Source organism: Nicotiana tabacum, chromosome 24, assembly GCF_000715075.1.
Source record: "Nicotiana tabacum cultivar K326 chromosome 24, ASM71507v2, whole genome shotgun sequence".
Lineage (NCBI taxonomy): Eukaryota > Viridiplantae > Streptophyta > Magnoliopsida > Solanales > Solanaceae > Nicotiana > Nicotiana tabacum.
Genome location: NC_134103.1, coordinates 103,664,995 through 103,683,785, shown reverse-complemented (window position 1 = coordinate 103,683,785; position 18,791 = coordinate 103,664,995). Strand labels below are relative to the sequence as shown.

Sequence of the window (18,791 nt, the reverse complement as noted above, 5' to 3'; positions counted from 1 at the left end):
TCCACGAGGTGCCACTCGCTTCATGGTTCCCAACGCTCATGTATCATATCTTAGCCTAGTTAGACAGTTTCTTAGCAACGAGACCCTCGGCTCGAATGCTTCTTATTTTGGCACAAGAAGTTTCAGGTCAATGCCTTGGTTAGGACCCTCGGCATAGACGATGACCCCTTCTCATAGAGGATAATCCCTTAAAGTAATAAACTTTTTTGTGTGACCTCTTTAGGGTCTAAATTAACTTCTCAACTTTCTTGACCATTCAAGTCTAAATCTTTTCTGTAACAATCTGTATCTACTCATAATGATATCTTTAAGTATTAAACATGGCATAAGCAGGAAATAAACATTCAAAAATATTTCTAAAGATTCTTTATTCTTCATGAACTTTCAACATGAAAAAAGACATATAAATGTAACATAAAAATCTAAAAATACACACACATATATCATGAATAATTCATCTAAAATTTAGCTAAAACAATTCTAAGTTAATATGTACTCACTCGCTCCAATTAAGTATATATTAACCCTTTCAAGCAATTTATCAAACATCTTGTATGCGTGCTTTTGTAAGTTAAACCTCTTTAATAAAGGTTATATCAACTCGCTTCAATTTCTTCTTTCAAGCAACAACGTAAGCTCCAATCCTTATTATCGACTCAATGATCAAATACTACAATTAATAAATCACATTCAATCTTATGCGATATGTATGATCAATTGATCATGTCCATCCTACCTCAAAGAGGATACCCAATCCATGAGCAATATTTTACCCAAAGCAGTATGTAGTTACAGAAATTCAAAGCACAGTCAGAAGAAAAATATGGGGAAGAGTGAATATTTATCAAAAGCAAAAATAAGGAAAAAGAAGATAATCACATTGTTACATATTTTTTTCAACATCTTTACATGATATGCTGCATGGTTACTGTAAAACAGGTAGTATAACTGTTTGAAGGAGTTGCAATCATAAGCTACAACTATAAAGGAGAATGAAGAATATAGACCCCTTCAAGCTGTCATTTCTATATATCAGTCTAGAGTAGTAAAAAATAGTCAAAAGCAACAAGTGCTCACTATGCAACTTATGTTGTACAGACTAGAACTGATGGTTATTTTGTTTGGTTTAATTTAGTGATTTTTCTAAGTAATCGGAAGAGCTTTTTTAATTGTTGATTAAATCAAGTTAGGAGAATATTCGAGAGACGTTTTTCTAAAGACTAGTCCATTAACGTGTTCTTGCATATCTTCACAGTGCTTCATATTGGTTTATTCTGTAGAGTCCAAATTAAATCGAAAGAATAGTCTTGACCTTACGCTTAAGCTAATTATGGAGTGAATTCGTGAGAATCATTAGAACCTTAGAAGTGAACTCAATAAGAGTTAGATCCCGAATAGTTATCCTACACATATCCTGTCGTAACCCTTATTTCTCATATTGCTTACAATCCATTTTAGCTCAACTCTCCCACTCTCTATGATAAAGTCTAATTAGTCGTAATCTTAATTTAGTAGTTAATTATAGTTTATAATTACCTTAAATCAAGTGTTGATCATCCTGAATAGCGTTAAACCATAAGTTATTTGAACATTATTTAAATCCAATCCCTGTGGAGACGATAATTTTACTATACTATCTTCGACTAGCGAGCATAAATTTCATGTTGTGTTTTTTTGCGCTCGTCACTTATTTCAAATAAACTTTATAATTATTTAAAATATAAAGTTAAAAGCGGTAAAAGATAAAATGCACGTAGGTTTGAAAACATGTAATAGTTAGATAATTAGGATGCGTGAAATTGTAAAGCGACCGTGTTAAAACTATGTCACGCCTTCTCCCGGGTTAACAAAATATCTTACCCGGTCTTCTGTGTTTCGCAGACTTAAACAGAGTTAATTTTTTCTTTAAATTAGAATTTTAAAATAATCGGTGACTTGAAACACCTTAATAAATTATTCCAAGCGGCGAATCTATAAAATAAATAAAAAGTTAGTCCCTTTTTAATAATATCACTTAAATTAAAGAAAACTCCTATTTTTTCACAACCACCAGGAAAAAGGAGGTGTGACAATAGATAAAATAAAAAATAAAAAATATTGAATAATAAAAATAAATTAGAGATAATGTGAGAGTATTTATACTAAGAATTACTTAAAAGTAGGGAATCTATAGACATGAGTCTAAGCCTCCGGGAGAGGAGAGACCATTTTCATAAGAGAGGGACGAGCAAGTGGCAGGTTGGGTAAATATACGATACTTAAAAATATTATTGATAAATTTAAGCAATTTAAGAATTTAAATCAATAGTTTAAAAATAAAAAAATAATTTAATTTAATATAAAAAATCATATATCTATCTATATTATATTAAAAATAGTAGTGGATAAAAATATTAAATAAAGTGGAAAGTTAATAAAAAATCACATAAAAATGTGATAATATTACATATTAGATAACATTATAGCAAAAGTAAGAAAATTAATTAAAATTTTCAAAAAATCTATATTGAAAATAAAAGGAAAAGATTATTTAAACTTGAGATTAGAAAGTTCTTAAAGTTAGGATGAGAGAAGCTCAAAATATGAATATGATCACAAAATTGATGTTTTGCTATATAAAGAAAAATAAAAATTTGATACTAAATAAAATTTAAATATACTAAAGAAATATCTCATGTAGGTAATTTTACTAATAAAAATTAAAAGCCAAATTTGTATCTTGAAACTAAAAGAGAAAACAAAATAAATACACGTAATACAAAAAGTAATTATAAAAAAGTTCAATAGATTTGAGACATTATAAAAGAACTTATGTATTAACTTTTGGACTAATTCAAAGTTATATTTTAAAATAAAATGTGATATTATGTAAAAAGATAATTAAAAGTTTTTAGCAGGGAAGAGAATACATGTAGAGGAAAATAGAGATAGTGCGAGGATACTTATATTTTTAAATTTATTTAAAAATAAATTAATTTAATAATTAAATAATACTCAAAAATATTATTAATAGATTTAAATGATGAAAGAGATCCGAGTAAGATGATAATAGTGTAAAAATATATTAAATTTCAAGAATAAATTTTTTAATATTTATTGATAATTATTAAAAGGGTAATAAAATATCACATTACAATATAACAATATTAAGTACTTATTAAATAATGCAAAACTTACAAGCAAGGAACAAAAAAGAAAAAAAATTATGTCTAAAATGTAGAAGGATAAGACTTATTTGAATTTGAGATGATAAATAATGTGGTAGTAAGAATTTTATTAAAATAATATAATTTAATAAGGTCAAACAAGCCAGTCACAACATTACATGTTTAGTACTCCTATTCTTTAATATTGACATATTGTCCGTAAAATATAATACAAGTGTCAATCGAGCATGTTTTTAATTAGGACTAAACCTTTTCGAGCATTTGTTTTTTTATTTTTCCCCCTAATATCGAGCATCTGTTCCAAATAGTAGAATACTCCCCGTTTGGTCATAGATTTTGGTTTATTTTTTAAAAAAAAAAATTCAAAAAATATTGTTTGTTTATGAAAAATGATCATGTTTTGGAAATTGTTTTTAAAAAAATTTCTAAGTTTCCAAAAACTAGTTTATGGCAATTTTTGGGTGAATTTTTTTATTTCACTCACAAAATTTCAACTTTTTTTCAAATAAAATGCATATACAAACACAACTTCAACTTTCAAAAATTATTTTTAAACACAAATTCAAAAACTCTTTTTTCAAGTTTCAATCAAATCTATAATTTTTTAATTGAGAACAACCAGGTTTTCTAATTATCATTTTTTAACACAACTTCAAAAACTCTCTTTTATAATAATCTTACATTTGTCAATTTTTATTTTATTGTATCAAAGTTTTTCAAATCCCAAACTTCATTAGTGGGATTTTACTGAGTCGTCGTTGTTGATGTATCAAAGTTGTTCAAATATTTTCATCTTAAAAGTCAAACAATTTTATCTAAGTAGTATTACAGAAAATTAATTTTAAAAAAATTATAACTAAAAAGTTAATCAGTTTTACCTACATATCATAAAAATAATATTATGTTTATTATCACCGTATCTATCATTTACACTACGTTTCTGTTAAATATATTGACTTTTGTCACATTAGCTATGTCATTATCACACGTAAGTAACTACTAGTCAATGAGTCAAATAAAAATGTTTAAATAAGAATTAAAAAAACTCCAAGGGCCGACTATATGTTGACTGTAAGTTGTAACCTACATTCTCTCTATATCTAAGGTACTATTCACTAATATTTCCGTGCCGACAAACCAAAATAATTAATGGAGAACCATGCTAAAGTGGCTTGCCAGCTGGAGCCATGGCGAGAACTCACCGGTAAAGTGGTGATGATCACCGGCGCATCATCGGGAATCGGCCGAGAATTCTGCCTCAATTTGTCCAGATCTGGTTGTAGAATCATCGCCGCTGCTCGCCGTGTTGATCGATTGAAATCTCTCTGTGATGAGATCAATGGATTCAGTTCAAACTCGAACGAGTCAAGTTTGACTCAGGAAGTACGAGCCGTAGCAATAGAGCTTGACGTTAGCGCCAATGGTCCGATCATTGAAGCCGCCGTGCAGAAAGCTTGGGACGCCTTTGGACGAATTGATGCTTTGGTTAATAACGCCGGTGTTAGAGGTGAGATTCATGATTATTCTCGAATTTTCTTCACTATTTTACGGCGTCGTTTTGAAACTTTGATTGCGTGATATTAGATGAAACCAAGCTAGCGTTTGCACATAGATATGGTTGAAACTTTAAAATATGAGTTTTTGAAGATGAGATGAAAAATGATTTTTGAAAGTTGTGTTTGGACGTGCATTTTACTCGAAAAGAATTTGTAGTTTTGTGAGTAGAAAACTTCAAAAACTACTCTAAAGCTATTTTTGGGATTTGAAGATTTTGTTTTCAAAATCTATGAAAAAATGGTTAAAATTGATTGCATAATGTTGGAAACTAATGAATCTCGTGACTAAGAAATTAACAATTAAAAGATGATTTGTGTTGAACTGTTGTTTAACATTAAACATTATTTATTCTGGTGGATATTACTGTTTAATTGAGCAAAAGGTAATCTAAAAAATAAGCCATTTGTATCTTCTGGTGGATATTACTGTTTATCACGTAGGTGAAAGGTTATGTAGCAAAACGGAAAAAGAAAAATGATGCAACTAACATTGCACTATGTAAAGTTGTCTTGGACCTATAGGTCACGGGTTCGAACTGTGAAAACAGCCACTAATGCTTGCATTAGAGTATGTTGTTTATATCACACCTCTTAGGGTACGGCCCTTCCCGGACCCTGCATGAATGTGGGATGCCCTTTAACATTGCACTATGTAAGTGAACTTTCCCATGATTAATATTTTGATTTGCTCGCAGACTTAACTAATGAGTTAATGAATAACAATTTGGGGCAGATAGCAGAAAGCTATTTGAATTACAATAATTTAAGAATAGTTTCCTGCAAGCTTGTCATTGAAAGGTATTAATGTTTTAAAAGAAGAAGATTCTTCTGTCTGGTGCAAGTTTTAAGTTTTTGAAAGGTTACGATTTTCCAGTTGATTTCCAGAAGAGAAGGTTTTTCTTTTAATTTTGTTGTTTGTGTGTGTGTGGGGGGGGGGGGGAGGTTGTGATGGCATAGTATTAAATCAAGATTAGAATCTGAAAACCAAAGTCAATTATGGAATAATTTACATGTATATTGAAATGTTGGTTTCATGTAAAAATCATACATCATGTATGAGTTTGTCAAAGTGGTATTGGTTTGACTTGTGAGTGATTCTTATATGGAAGAATTTTCTCATCTTTTGGTAATTGGCTTTATATGACGTCTAATTTGTTAGTTGTATCTCATAGGCAGCGTGCACTCTCCACTGGATTTATCAGAGGAGGAATGGGATAACATCTATAGAACGAACCTAAAAGGGGCATGGTTGGTGTCCAAATATGTTTGTATACGGATGCGCGATGCTAATCAAGGAGGATCTGTTATTAACATCTCTTCTATTGCTGGTCTTAATCGTGGGCAATTACCAGGAGGTCTTGCTTATGCTTCTTCAAAGACTGCTCTTAACACTGTGATGAAGGTAGTGTCTTGGTTTTTTAACCTAGCTTCATTGACATTGCATGCAATTATATGAAGACAAGCATACATGATTCTTTTAAGCTAACCAGTTTCATTTGTAGCTTGAAATGCATATTCAATACTTGAGATCACGTTTCTAACTTTGGCAGCTCCAATAAGAAAGAGGGAAAAGAAGGTAAATGCATATATACTGTTAGAGAATGCATTTAAATGCACTGGAAACATATATATATATATATAGATAGATAGATAGATAGTGCATTAGCACTTAGGAAGAGTTCCTCTAGGATAGTTGCCACACCATTCTCTGGTGAACGTATGCTGGAGCCAGAAATGTGAAATTGATCATGGTTAATATGGAGGTATTAATTCAAAAACTAGAACAGGCATTAAGCTACAATGAGAAATCTAAGCAGATTCTATTTCCAATTGTGACAGATATGAAAGTTTCACTATCATCTTAAAAGTATATGTGATGCCTCACGCAGATCAAGCATTTGGTTTTGATTCTTTTACAGAGGGCATTGTATACTTCATAGATAATACTTGTGGCATTCTGGCTTATACTTGATGGTTGTTAGTGGTTAACAACACAACCTACCTAGAGTCCTAGATGGTCTACTTTTCCAATGATATCTAAAGTCATTCTTGTTATCTTATCAAGTCCTACAAGGTCTCATCCATTTCAACTTTTCTTTGTGGAAATTTCCTGCCTGCAGTCTGTTTCTGGTCAAGTGTAGATTGTTTGCATACTAGTTAGACGTTTGTATGTTTTCTTCTTTTTCTAATTTGCAATATGACAGATGATGGCCCTTGAATTGGGACCATACAAGATCAGAGTGAACTCAATATCACCAGGACTTTTCAGATCTGAGATAACAGAGGGCCTCATGCAAAAGGACTGGCTCCACAATATTGCATTGAGAACCATTCCCTTGAGAACTCATGGAACATCAGACCCGGCTTTGACTTCAGTGGTGCGTTATTTAATCCACGATTCTTCAGAATATGTTTCAGGAAACATTTTCATAGTAGAAGCTGGAGCTACTTTACCAGGTGTCCCAATTTTCTCATCCCTTTAGTTATAGGGAAAATTGAATTTGTTCTGTTGTACGTAAGTGTACAATCATACAGGATCTGAAGGTAAAAAGATAGAGTATTAAGATGTTAAGGAAAAATTGCTCTGCTTCCATCTATTTTATGTATCATTCAATTTGTGAAGTGAGCTGTAGCTTGAGATCTAGTTACAGTTTGAAGATATTCTTGCCTAAAGAAATGTTATGCTCTGGTTTGAGACGTTTAAAGTAAAGAATGAATGCCAGTCTTCTCTTTTTCATGGAATTTCAACATTTTATCCCAAAATGGATTTTCGATACCCCGATGCCAAGTGTTTGTGTAGCTTCATAATGAAATTGTATTATTAGTTGAATGACGTAAAAGTTAATATATTTTTTTTGTAAGGTTAAAAAGTTACAGATTAAACCATGTAAAATATCAACATTTTATTCCAAAATGGATGTTTAAGCCACTTTTTATATTTTATCCCCGTTCTTAAAAACATTGAAATATAACCCAGCAGTAGACTCGTTTCCATCTTCATGTTCTTAATCTCTCATCCTCCTCGTTCATGCTTATTGGTTGATTTAAATTGCTAAACTAAATAAAGGTAGTCCTCATTGGACGAAGTTGTTCAATTGGTTAGTCTGAGTACTTGGCATTCCTCATTGGACGAAGTTGTTCAATTGGTTAGTCTGAGTACTTGGCATTTCATGTTCCATTCACGTTATTTGATGGCAAAAGATTTTATACAATTCCAACATTGGTTTGAATTGAAGAAATGGGAAGAGAAGTAACGCAAACTACCAGATTAAAGAGTTACAAATATACCAGGTAAAAGAGTTGCCAATATGCTTGGAAAACAATGTGAATAAGGTCTGATGAAACTTAGTGAACAATTGAATAGCATATGCAAGTTACAAGATAGGTAGAATAGATAGTAAGTTTTGGCCGTACGGCAAAACTTGTGAATACTTAAATAATACATTTAAGATTTGCCCATTCTACAAAACTTTTGAATAATTTAACAAGATAGATAGAACGAAAATGGTACTAAAATTTGGTCATTCTGCAAGATTTGTGAATAATTGAGCACATGCAAGATTTGCCTATTCGGCAAGACTTGTTAACAATTTAACAAGATAGGTAAAAGAAAGACAGTATTAAGTTTTGGTTGTCTGGGAAAATCTGTGAGCCATTGAATAGCACATGCAAGACTTGCCAATTTGGCAAAATTTACAAACAATTCAACAATACCAAGTTTTGACCGTCCTAAAAAACTCGTGAACAATCGTCAATCGATAGTATTAAGTTTTGATCGTGAGGCAATACTTGTGAATAATTTATAGTACCAAGTTTTGGCTGTCCAGTAAAACTTTTAAACAATTAAACGAGCAAAATGTTGTTCATTCTTCTAGTTGTATAGAGCAACGCTATTTTTTTTAAAAAAAAAAATCTTAAATGGGGATAAAATATAAACAGTGACCTCAATTCATTCTTTTCGTGTGAATCACCCCAATTCTGTGCTTAGTACTCGAAGCTGGGAAAACAAGACATTTCTTCTTTTCATTTGAGACTTGCCATGCGATTTTAAATATTTGAGAAAACATGGAGAAATTTTTAACACACTGAGTTTGGATGGGATTCGGATTTTAGATTTATAGTTATTTTATAAATAAAAAGTTCTTCAAACTCTTTGAGGAATTAGATTCGCACTGCTTTTACATGAAATGTTACTACTATCATTTAACCGGAATTAGTTAATTAATCCATATATGTTCTGACCTCATTTTCAGAACATCATTATTTTTCATTGTTGCAAGGAATCCTAACAAGGTTAAAATCTGTGTTTACTAGACAGTTGAACCAACGGAATCATACCATCACTAGTTTATAGCAACTAAATCATGACACACAAAAAAGAGAGCTAAATTATGACATATGATTAAACCAATAATTTTATTTAATTTTGTTGCGAAGAATAAATAATGGAAGTTGTGGATGCAGAACAAAAACTTTGAGTTACTATCGACAGACTAATCATAATACTTCATATAAATACTAGAGGATTCGAACAGACTTGGATATGGATCAAACGAATATAAATTTGGTAAAAATCACATAAGAAATCACGTCATACTTGAAAAATGTGTCTCGACTTTTATAGTAAATAGAGTTAGTAATAGTATCAATAAATCTATTTTCATGACGCAAAAAATGTCACTTTTTCTCCCAAAAATATATATATTTCAAGTAGCACTTGCCATGAGAAAAGATTATTCGTAATATAGTCCACCAGCCCATTTGGTCATGGGCTTTTAGAAAAGGGCGAGTAAACACAAGACCATTTTCCAGAAGCTCAACAGTAGAGTTCGTCCCTTCGGGGACATCCGATAAAATTGGAACGATACATAGAAGATTAGCATTACACCTATGCAAGAATGACACGCACAAATCGAGAAATGGTCCAAAATTTTTTTGTCCCTTAGCCGGCGATGATGTTTGTAAAATTCACTCATGAAACTCGTCCGTCTTTTATGTTCTGCCCAAATATAGTTGACGGAAATAGGAGTGTGGAGATAGTCTAGGGGTGGAGGCGGGGTTTGTCTTTTTTTTTTTTTCTTTCTTTTGTGGTATTTTGTTTAAATATTTTTTAGTTATACTTATCAATTCTTTTTCTTTCAAAATATACTATGTTATTTAATAACTGGTTCACTTAACACATCAATAGGGGTGTATTTCATGCTCTTGGCTAGGGGTGTACAAAGAAAACTGATAAACCATACCAAACCGATAATCCGAGTCAAATCGGAAAAAAAACCCGATATGGTTTGGTATTGGCAAATAAAACCCGACCATAATTGGTTTGGTTTGGTTTTAACTAAAAAAAATCAAACCGAAACCAAACCAACCCGATAGTACATTTATATAATGTTTAAAAATATTGTATATATATAAATATTTATTGTAATATAATTTATAAATATTTTTTAAACTTTTTCACAATTTTATCTTTTAACGTATTATTTCAAGTTTAGACTTAATATTCTTGAATGGTAAATAAATTTTACATCCCATAAATATAGTAACTCAAACAAAGTTCAATTTAATACTAATACTAACAAAAGAAATTCAATTCAATACTAGGAATGACGATAGTGTTGGATAATTATTTTAGTTTTACATTGGTTTATAATGAAAATGTATAACTTAGTTTATCTTTTTATTTAGTGCTTAGTTATGTAATTAATATTAGTACTTATTAGCTATACTTATTTTAGCATGACCTATATAGTATTTTAAGATTATGTTAATTTTTATTATGGCTTATTAATTAGCAATATTTGTTTTATATAATTTTATTATTTTATCTTTATTATTGAATATTTTAGTATAATGCTATGACTTATCTCATATTATTGTGTTAGTTTCTTGGAAAACACATTATATATTTTTATTTTACTAGGATTTAAGAAATATTTGGAGCACAAGTTACATATTTTATGCTATGAAGACTTTATCGGAAAAAAATCCGAAAACCCGAAAAATCGAGATTGAAAAACTCGACTTTATTGGTTTGATTTATAAATTTAAAAACCCGACATTATTGGTTTGATTTGATAATTGAAAAATACGAACTAACCCGACCCCTGTGTACACCCCTACTCTTGGCTTTGTCGGCATAGGTTTTCAAAAGAAACACATTTTTCGAGGTAAAGTTCGTTAAAGAAGTTGAAGTGTTTAGTTTACAAATGGTGTCAAGTTTAAAATGCTATGTAGGTATTTAGCCATGGTAAATTGGGAGACTCAAATCTTTAACATTGAAATTATATTGAACATCCTTCACTACTGGACTAGCTTTGTCAAGGATGTTCTGTAGCTAATAGATAATTGCAGAGACAGATTCAGAATTTAAATTTTATAATTTTAACCTTTAAAATTTTTAGTATTGAACTCATTATACTTTTAGAAGTATGAGTTAATATCTACTACTTATTATAATTTAATAGATTTTTACACATAAATTAATTTGTGTTCTCAATCGAAAGTTATGAGTTCAATTGAACTGTCACCTTAATACTATATATATCCCTAATCAATAATATTTAACTTATACATATGATATAATTTTTCGACGAAGGGAGTTTAGTTGATCGCACTTCCACTAGTATAGTTTCACCCTCGGCCACCACCCATTATCAAATATTATTTCATGACCTTCTGCAGAATCATTACTTCTCTCGACATCTTGGGTTAAAGAATAGTATGAAAAAGAGGGTAAGTTTGACATCTTCAGAAGTGCAGAGGGAACTTTATCAAGTGAATGGATACATAAGGGGTTGATGTTGAAATAAACGTTCTTAAAATAGGACGAAGGTGTTCAGTTCCTTAACTTTAGGACTCAAAGCGGTATTTACACTTGTACGTTCTTTCTCCCTCATCGAACAGAGAAAAAGCTTTACGGCACAATAAAAACCCTAGCTCAAGAGTGGAGTTCGTCCCTTCGGGGACATCCGATAAAATTGGAACGATACAGAGAAGATTAGCATGGCCCCTGCGCAAGGATGACACGCACAAATCGAGAAATGGTCCAAATTTTTTTGGCTCCTTCGCCGATACTTCGATGCCGCCAAAAATGTTTTGCCGGTCGGCGGCGGCGATGCTCTTCACGAAATTTCTTGAGGTGCGTAAAGTATTCCTCGTCCCTCTTTTATCTTTTGCCCAGATTTTGTTGACGGAGATAGGCATATTATGCCGTAGTGTAATTTTTATTCTGATATTAGTGTTCTTGTAAAATTCACTCACGAATCATCTGAAACATTTATGAATATGAGCACTTAATCATTCTTTCTTTAGTTTCAATTTCAGCATAGTAGTGCTCTGGTGCCTGTATTGCAACGGTCAAATTTTAAGGTCAGCAAGAAATTTCCTATGTTGAGACTTTAAATGTCTATCTATGCATTTGGAATTTTAATAAATTGACTGAGAAGGGAAGAGTTGATGATTACTTAGAGGAATTTGAAACACGGAGAGCTCAAATGTTGGTTAAAAATCCTGCTTTGAATAAAGCTTATTTCTTATCTAGTTTCATTAGAGGGCTTACAACCTGTACGTAAAATTGTTTCGACCTTCTACATTAAGTCATGCTATAGAACAAGCTAGGATGCAGGACAAGGCAATTGAGTCGATTATTAAGAAAAGAGGAATGATGCTAAAAACCATAGGATCAAAATACAACAACCAACTAAAATTTGGTTCCTTGCAGTTTACGTCCAAGGTGATAGAAGCATTTAAATCTATATGTTACTCAGAAAGGGCTATTTTTGGATGAAGAGGAAGAACCATATGACAATGATAGAAAATGCAAGGCTACTCTAGAACTAGAATTTCCTGCTACTGAAATCATGGAAAATAAGGAGCAGAAATTGTTCAATAGTCTTCATAGAGATGAAATGGTCTGAAAACTACAGGCATATCAATTGGTAATGTTGCTCCAGGGAATATAACACAAGTAGTGCCGCAAAATTTATCGCTGATGCCAACCTTCCAGAAGGAGCAGTTGTTGCCTTCTTTGATTCTACTTTGGGTTATAGCCCAATGCAAAGTAAGCTCAAGAGGTACTTTGGTTTTGATTTTTAAAATAAAAATACAAAAATTTAGGAGGAACAAAAGGAATATGGCATTAACGCCGGAGATGGAGAACTGTGGCCAAAAAAAAATATTTCTAATGGATCAAGGGTGTTGTCTTGTTCTTTGAGTTATTTCAAAATTAGAATGAGGAACTGTCGACACGTGAGACCTGGAAGCGCTGGGAAGCTTGTTAACTGTAACCTGTTACCTTTAAGTAGTGAAGTTTTTATATTAATTAGACAGAAGAAAGATATTTAGGCTTCCTATAAAAAAGTGGGAAGTGAAGATGTTATGGAATTTTTTTTTGAGAAAAAGTTTTAATAATGACATTCTATGGATAGTTCAATGCTTGGAGTTGCTGACATTTCCAAACACTCGCCATCACGCTAATTCTGGTTGATGTGTTTGTTTGCTCGGCGAAAACATTTATTTGTATTCTACATGGATTTGCAAATGCCAAAGCAGTGTCATTTCTTTCATTCTGAAGAAAATAACGCCACTATTGAGGTAAAAGGCTTATTGAATCACTGATGTTTATTGAGGGTTATCCTAATTTCTGGGATATACCATTGTGTTGCCATTCTGAAGAAAATGACACCACTACTGTGTGCTGCTTGCGCTCTGGCAGCACAACTCTATAACTGCGCAATAGTGAGCTTATCGGGTCATATTGCAATTCAGATCCGCAAAAATTAGTTCAAGACACAAAGTTTGAAATTGAAGGGTAGAGTACTCCATCTTCAGAAACATGTAATTGCAAAAAGTTGCATCTGATCTGAAGATGATGAAGATGAATGATATAGTCATCGAGAATCATTATTGAAGCGTAAGACATATTCAACTGAAGATGAACGACATAAATGTTGCTTTCTCCTGGCAATCAATATTGGAAGTTGACTTAATTTTCAAGAGTTTTGGAGGTTTTATGATTATTTTATTGAAATTCAACAAAGTCACATGCCTATTTTCCAATTTTTTTTATGGATTGACTTATATTTCGGTGGTTAGAAAGCTATAAACTTTTCAAAAAAAAAAAAATCGATCAATGCTACAGCTGCTATGATAAAATGGATTGGGATAGTAGGTGATACCATAGATTCTTCTATCGTGGCTCAAGTATGGACCGTGGCTTTTCGTCCTCTGTTGATTATACTTCCACCAATTATTCTACGATTAATTATCAGCAATAATAAGTTGTTCTAAATTTTATGAGGAAGTTTATTAATAGTCTAGGGGTGATTTTCAGGAGTTTATATGGCTAAATATTGGTGATTTAGAAGAATTAGATTTTCATAAAATATATGGTATCGGGAAACTACCTTAGATGTTGCCTTTCCTGATTTGTACAGTTTGTACACTTTATAACTAATATAAACATGAATAAATGCAGATTAGGAAGTGTGCGTGAGGCTAACTCCTCCAGGATCAGTCATATAATTTCTTAGCGTAGTAGTTATTCTATTTCTGATGAGTTGGCTACTGGAATTACTACGGTGTTGTACAGAAAGTTGCGTCCGATCTGAAGACGACGAAGATGATTGATATAGTCATCGAGAATCACCGTTGAAGAGTAAGACATATTTAACTGAAGATGAATACATAAACGTTGCTCCTGGTAATCAATATTGGAAGTTGACTTAATTTTCAATTTATGATTATTTTAATGCATTCAACAAAGTCACATGCCAATTTGCATTCAACAAAGTCACATGCCAATTATCCAAAAGTTTTTATGTATTGATTTATATTTTGGTGGTTAGGAAGCTATAAACTTTTACCATTTTTTTTCCAATCAATGTTACAATTGCTATGGTAAAATGGATTGGGTTAGTAGGTTATACGATAGATTCTTCTATCATGGCTCAGGTATGGAATGTGGCTTTTAGTCTTCTGTTGATTATACTCCCACAAATTATTCTACAATTAATTATCAGCAATAATAAGTTATTCTAAATTTATGAGGAAGTTTATTGATAGTCCAGGGGGTAATTTTTAGGAGTTTATCAGACTAAAAATTGGTGATTTAGAAGAATTAGATTTTGATAAGATATATGGTATTGGGAAACTATCTTAGTTGCTTCCTTTCTTGATTTATACAGCATAGGAGTCAACAAAAGTTGTGTAATTGCCGATGTTTGAGGTAGTAGTTGCTGTAATTTTCAGTTTAGAAGAAATTTTCATGTCTGGGAACTAACAGAGTTGGAATGTTACTGGAGATTATGAAGGAATTGCATTAGATAGTTTATGAAAAGACTATTTGCTGAAAAGACAGTATGGATAGAGAATTATAAATTTCTTTGACAACAATGGTATGAACTTTGATCAGTAGTTTTAGCTTTGCTGTATTTAACCTTATTTATATATAATATAATTATGGTAGATATATCATTGTTGAAAAAGAATCAATTAAAATACACATTTTGGAGTTTCAATCCATGTATCGCAGATTTACTTACGAAGGCCATGACCTAATCATCGTAGATTATAAGCCACCATGTCAATTACTACTAATTTTGGAGTATGTTTAGAGCTCTTAACAAATAATTATCTTGGACTAAAGAAAATAGGTTTCTCGAAGTCACATCGTGATGCATTCTTTCATCACTAAATTAGTTGCTTGGACTTCGAATTCTTCTTTAGCCAAAAATTATATTGGCTTTATTTTGTACTAGAATGGTAGACAAGACTCTGTTTAGAGTCGTTTTATATTATTTATCATATATATGTTTCATTATATTGGCTTTATTTTGTACTTTTCATTACTTTGTGCTAGAATAGTAAAAAATGACATTCTACGAAGAATGTTTATCCCGCATATGTCAGAGGGAATGGAATCGAAAAAGAAAAAGGAGGTCCTCCTTTGTGTGATATAACAAATGGTTAGTTCCAAATATTTAAGTGTTTCACTGTAGTTATTCATATATAACTTACCTAAGCTGATTATGTTCATGAACAGTTGCCCCGTCAAGAAACAAGAGGTGTTTTCTAAGTGAGGATGTCACTGAAATGAGAAAACAGAAGGGTGTGATGGGATCAAATATGTCAATTAATACAACTTTCTCCCCCCCTTTTTGCTAATAATGACATACTTCCTTACAACAAGGACATTGTAGGGGGAGCATTCCTACGGCAAAGATGAAAAAGGAGGGTCTTTAATCAAGCTCTTGGGGTTGTTCGAACAAGATGTGGTTCTTTTGTATTCTTAATTGTTATTATAGCAGCTATGGCATGTAAAGGATGTTAAAACATGGTAACTGCTGTTTGTTAATGTTTGTCAATATTGGAGTATTTAGGTTCCTTGACTTATTTGATCCGTAGAATTGCTGATCTATGTTGTGTGAAGGCATAGTCTTTCCTGAAATCCTTGTCATTTAAGTTCCTTGAATTTCCACAAATTACTATCCTAGTAATGTGGAAGCATATAAATAGTAATGCAATTCGTGGGATTTAACTCTGATTCCTGAATAACAGTAGAAGTTGGTTCAACAGATGGACTGAATAAGGAGAAGAAAATTGTACCTAATGAATGAATCAAGAACTTATAAAATTGCTTGTTTCTGTTGCAGCCTGTTTTGATAAAGTAAAGATAATACAGCGTGACATGTTGTTACGCTACTTGTTTTGAGAAAGTGACCTTTGTGTGTGCTAATGGCATAATCAACAATTTGTTGTTTATGGAGTGCTTCTGGAGACAAACAACAACATACAGGGTATGAATATTCCCACAAATGGGGTATGAGGAGGGTAGAGTATACGCAGACCTTATTCCTGCCTTTAAGAAGGCAGAGGCTGTTTCCGGTAGACCCTCGGCTCAGGAAGGAAAAAAGGGAGGGGCAATAACAAGCAAACCAATCTGACAACCGAAGCGAAAATACAAAACTAACACTAAATAATGCAATCAGAAAACCAAAACAAAGGCAGCACCAAGTAATAATAGAAGTTTAGGGAGATGAGGAGTGCTTCTGGAGAGCTTTTGCAAAATAATCTTTCAATGATATTTTATCCTTGCACATCTTGCATTTATATTATTGTCGTATATGAGTTAACATCTTGTTAATCCATGTTAGGTCATATTCAAACTTGTAAGACAATCTTTCGATGCGGAGTATATGCTTATATTTGCTTTTAGACTTAAATGATGTACAACATAATTGTCGATTTGCCAATAGTATTTGTCTTCGCTGAGTCATAGTGGGTTTCTTTGTATCAGGCTTTGGAGGTTGTCCATATGCTCAGGTGAACCTGGATATATGTGACTACTGAGGATGTTGCTTCCATGCTCAATGGACTACATTGGCTGCAGGAGACTTTATCTGCAACCGATCTGGGACGGCTTCTGGTTCTGTGGTTGCCATTTTCTTGAGGTCTGAGCCACTGGTACTGCCTAAAACTTCTTGTATCTCTGATGCCTTTGGCATGTCTATATTGCATTTTTGACATGAAAGTCACTTTGGACCAACTCCACTGTACCATCATCGTCTTGTGCTGTAAAACATACCGACTCTGGCATGCATGTCCAGGTGAGGACTGTGCGAACCCTCGTGTCGCATGCAAAGTAAGGGGAGGACTTAGAAGAACGATTATACGTACCTTTGTGGAAGATAGAATTATAATCGTGCATGGGTTGGTAATTTGCAAGACAATAACAGTATGAAAAGGTGAAGGAACTACTATATCTTTATGGAGCAAACTCAATTTAATGTTACTGTCTGATGTTTTTTGAAATAAACTTCTTAAATGAACTGCTATTGAGTCGATGAACCCGTAGGTGATTTTCGAATTAGGTAGAATGATTACTTAATAGTCTGTAAGATGGTACAAACTAGTGGTATTCATCATAATTGTTGAATACAAGCCATAGCTTTATCCACTGCAACATGTTGTAGGACCTCAGGATAATACGTTGCAGCATGTCAGCTCTTGGGGTTAATTTCACGAGGCATTTACATGTTCTTCAAACTTGCCTAAGAACTGTACAAAACATTTGTTTCCTGCTGAGGAAGTATACGATTGTGGGTAGTTGTAGATACAAAGAGTCCTAGTTTATGGCTCTGCTCTTCTGAATGTTTACAGCTCATTTATTGCCTTCAGAGTGCACTTTGGAGATGTCAGTTCTTCAGAAGTTTGGTTCAATAGGATTTGGAATTGCTCACACTTTAGTCCTGAAATTATATTAAGAAAAGATTTATGAATAATTTTTTTACTTACAGAAAGATAACAATGTTATACTCCATATTTTCTTCAACTATTTTATGCGCTTTAGAGTTTTGAATATGTCATTTACGAAGCTAACTTTCATAATCGATGTAGAGAAGTGTTTATCCTTACAAACGAATAACAATTAAATTTGTAAGTGGTTTTAAAGATACGTGGATTTATTCAATACAAACTGTAAGATTGCTAGAATAAACAGATAAAAGATGTGGAAGTGAGGTATCCGTCTTCGATACCGGGCTTATAATAAGGAAGTACTGATCAGCGAAGCCCTCAATTTAGTGGCTTCCCTCACCCTCCTCTTTCATTTCCGCTTAAGCTTCCCCAGTTTGTGGGATTAATTGATTGGATACCCGAGTCAGCCTGACATTACAAAGGTAGACTTCATCCACCGGACGCCCTGACTTTCTTTTTAGTTTTCCAATCTTCTGTCCTTCATTCTTGCAGATGCAAATCATAGATGACCTAGTGGCATTTATGCCAGACCAGAGCATTCTTCTCAAGAAAAGAAAGCGGAGAGGGTGAACAGGTGGATAAGCTTCGACGCTCTTAACCTGGTTTGGATCGTTTGACTATGGCTCCGCGTTCTTTACAATCATAAGCTCGATCACGAGGGTCCAAATCAGGGTCTCCATCTCGCCTTATTTATTAACTAAGTTCGGGAAAATCAAAATTTGCATAAGTTATAGGTATAGCTCAGGAGATGAGATTGGATCCGCATCATCTGGAACTAAAGAAGCTTCGGGGTCAAAGCTGTCACAATCAT

At 32.7% G+C, this 18,791-nt stretch overlaps 1 protein-coding gene, 1 long non-coding RNA gene and 2 other non-coding genes across 4 annotated transcripts; all 4 read left to right on the top strand.

Annotated features, from left to right (window-relative positions):
• The first annotated feature begins 4,221 nt into the window (after nucleotides 1-4,221).
• LOC107778112 (uncharacterized) lies at nucleotides 4,222-7,465 on the top strand. Its single transcript, XM_016598313.2, has 3 exons — nucleotides 4,222-4,674; nucleotides 5,896-6,125; nucleotides 6,928-7,465. Exons 1-3 carry the CDS (start codon nucleotides 4,317-4,319, stop codon nucleotides 7,204-7,206), a joined length of 867 nt encoding a protein of 288 aa, XP_016453799.1. The 5' UTR covers nucleotides 4,222-4,316; the 3' UTR covers nucleotides 7,207-7,465.
• A 2,089-nt stretch (nucleotides 7,466-9,554) lies between these two features.
• Nucleotides 9,555-9,657, top strand: LOC142178757 (U6 spliceosomal RNA). Its single transcript, XR_012707011.1, has one exon. It is a non-coding gene; the product is annotated as a U6 spliceosomal RNA (small nuclear RNA).
• A 1,785-nt stretch (nucleotides 9,658-11,442) lies between these two features.
• LOC107778113 (uncharacterized) lies at nucleotides 11,443-17,540 on the top strand. Its single transcript, XR_001646328.2, has 2 exons — nucleotides 11,443-11,864; nucleotides 17,022-17,540. It is a non-coding gene; the product is annotated as an uncharacterized LOC107778113 (long non-coding RNA).
• LOC142178753 (U6 spliceosomal RNA) lies at nucleotides 11,679-11,781 on the top strand. Its single transcript, XR_012707007.1, has one exon. It is a non-coding gene; the product is annotated as a U6 spliceosomal RNA (small nuclear RNA).
• Nucleotides 17,541-18,791: the final 1,251 nt, after the last annotated feature.

Excerpts from the sequence above, each read along its gene's own strand:
- LOC107778112 (XM_016598313.2), top strand. The coding sequence starts at position 4,317 with ATGGAGAACCATGCTAAAGTGGCTTGCCAGCTGGAGCCATGGCGAGAA. Across the intron at positions 4,675-5,895 it reads TAATAACGCCGGTGTTAGAG|GCAGCGTGCACTCTCCACTG; the intron begins GTGAGATTCATG and ends TGTATCTCATAG. Across the intron at positions 6,126-6,927 it reads CTCTTAACACTGTGATGAAG|ATGATGGCCCTTGAATTGGG; the intron begins GTAGTGTCTTGG and ends GCAATATGACAG.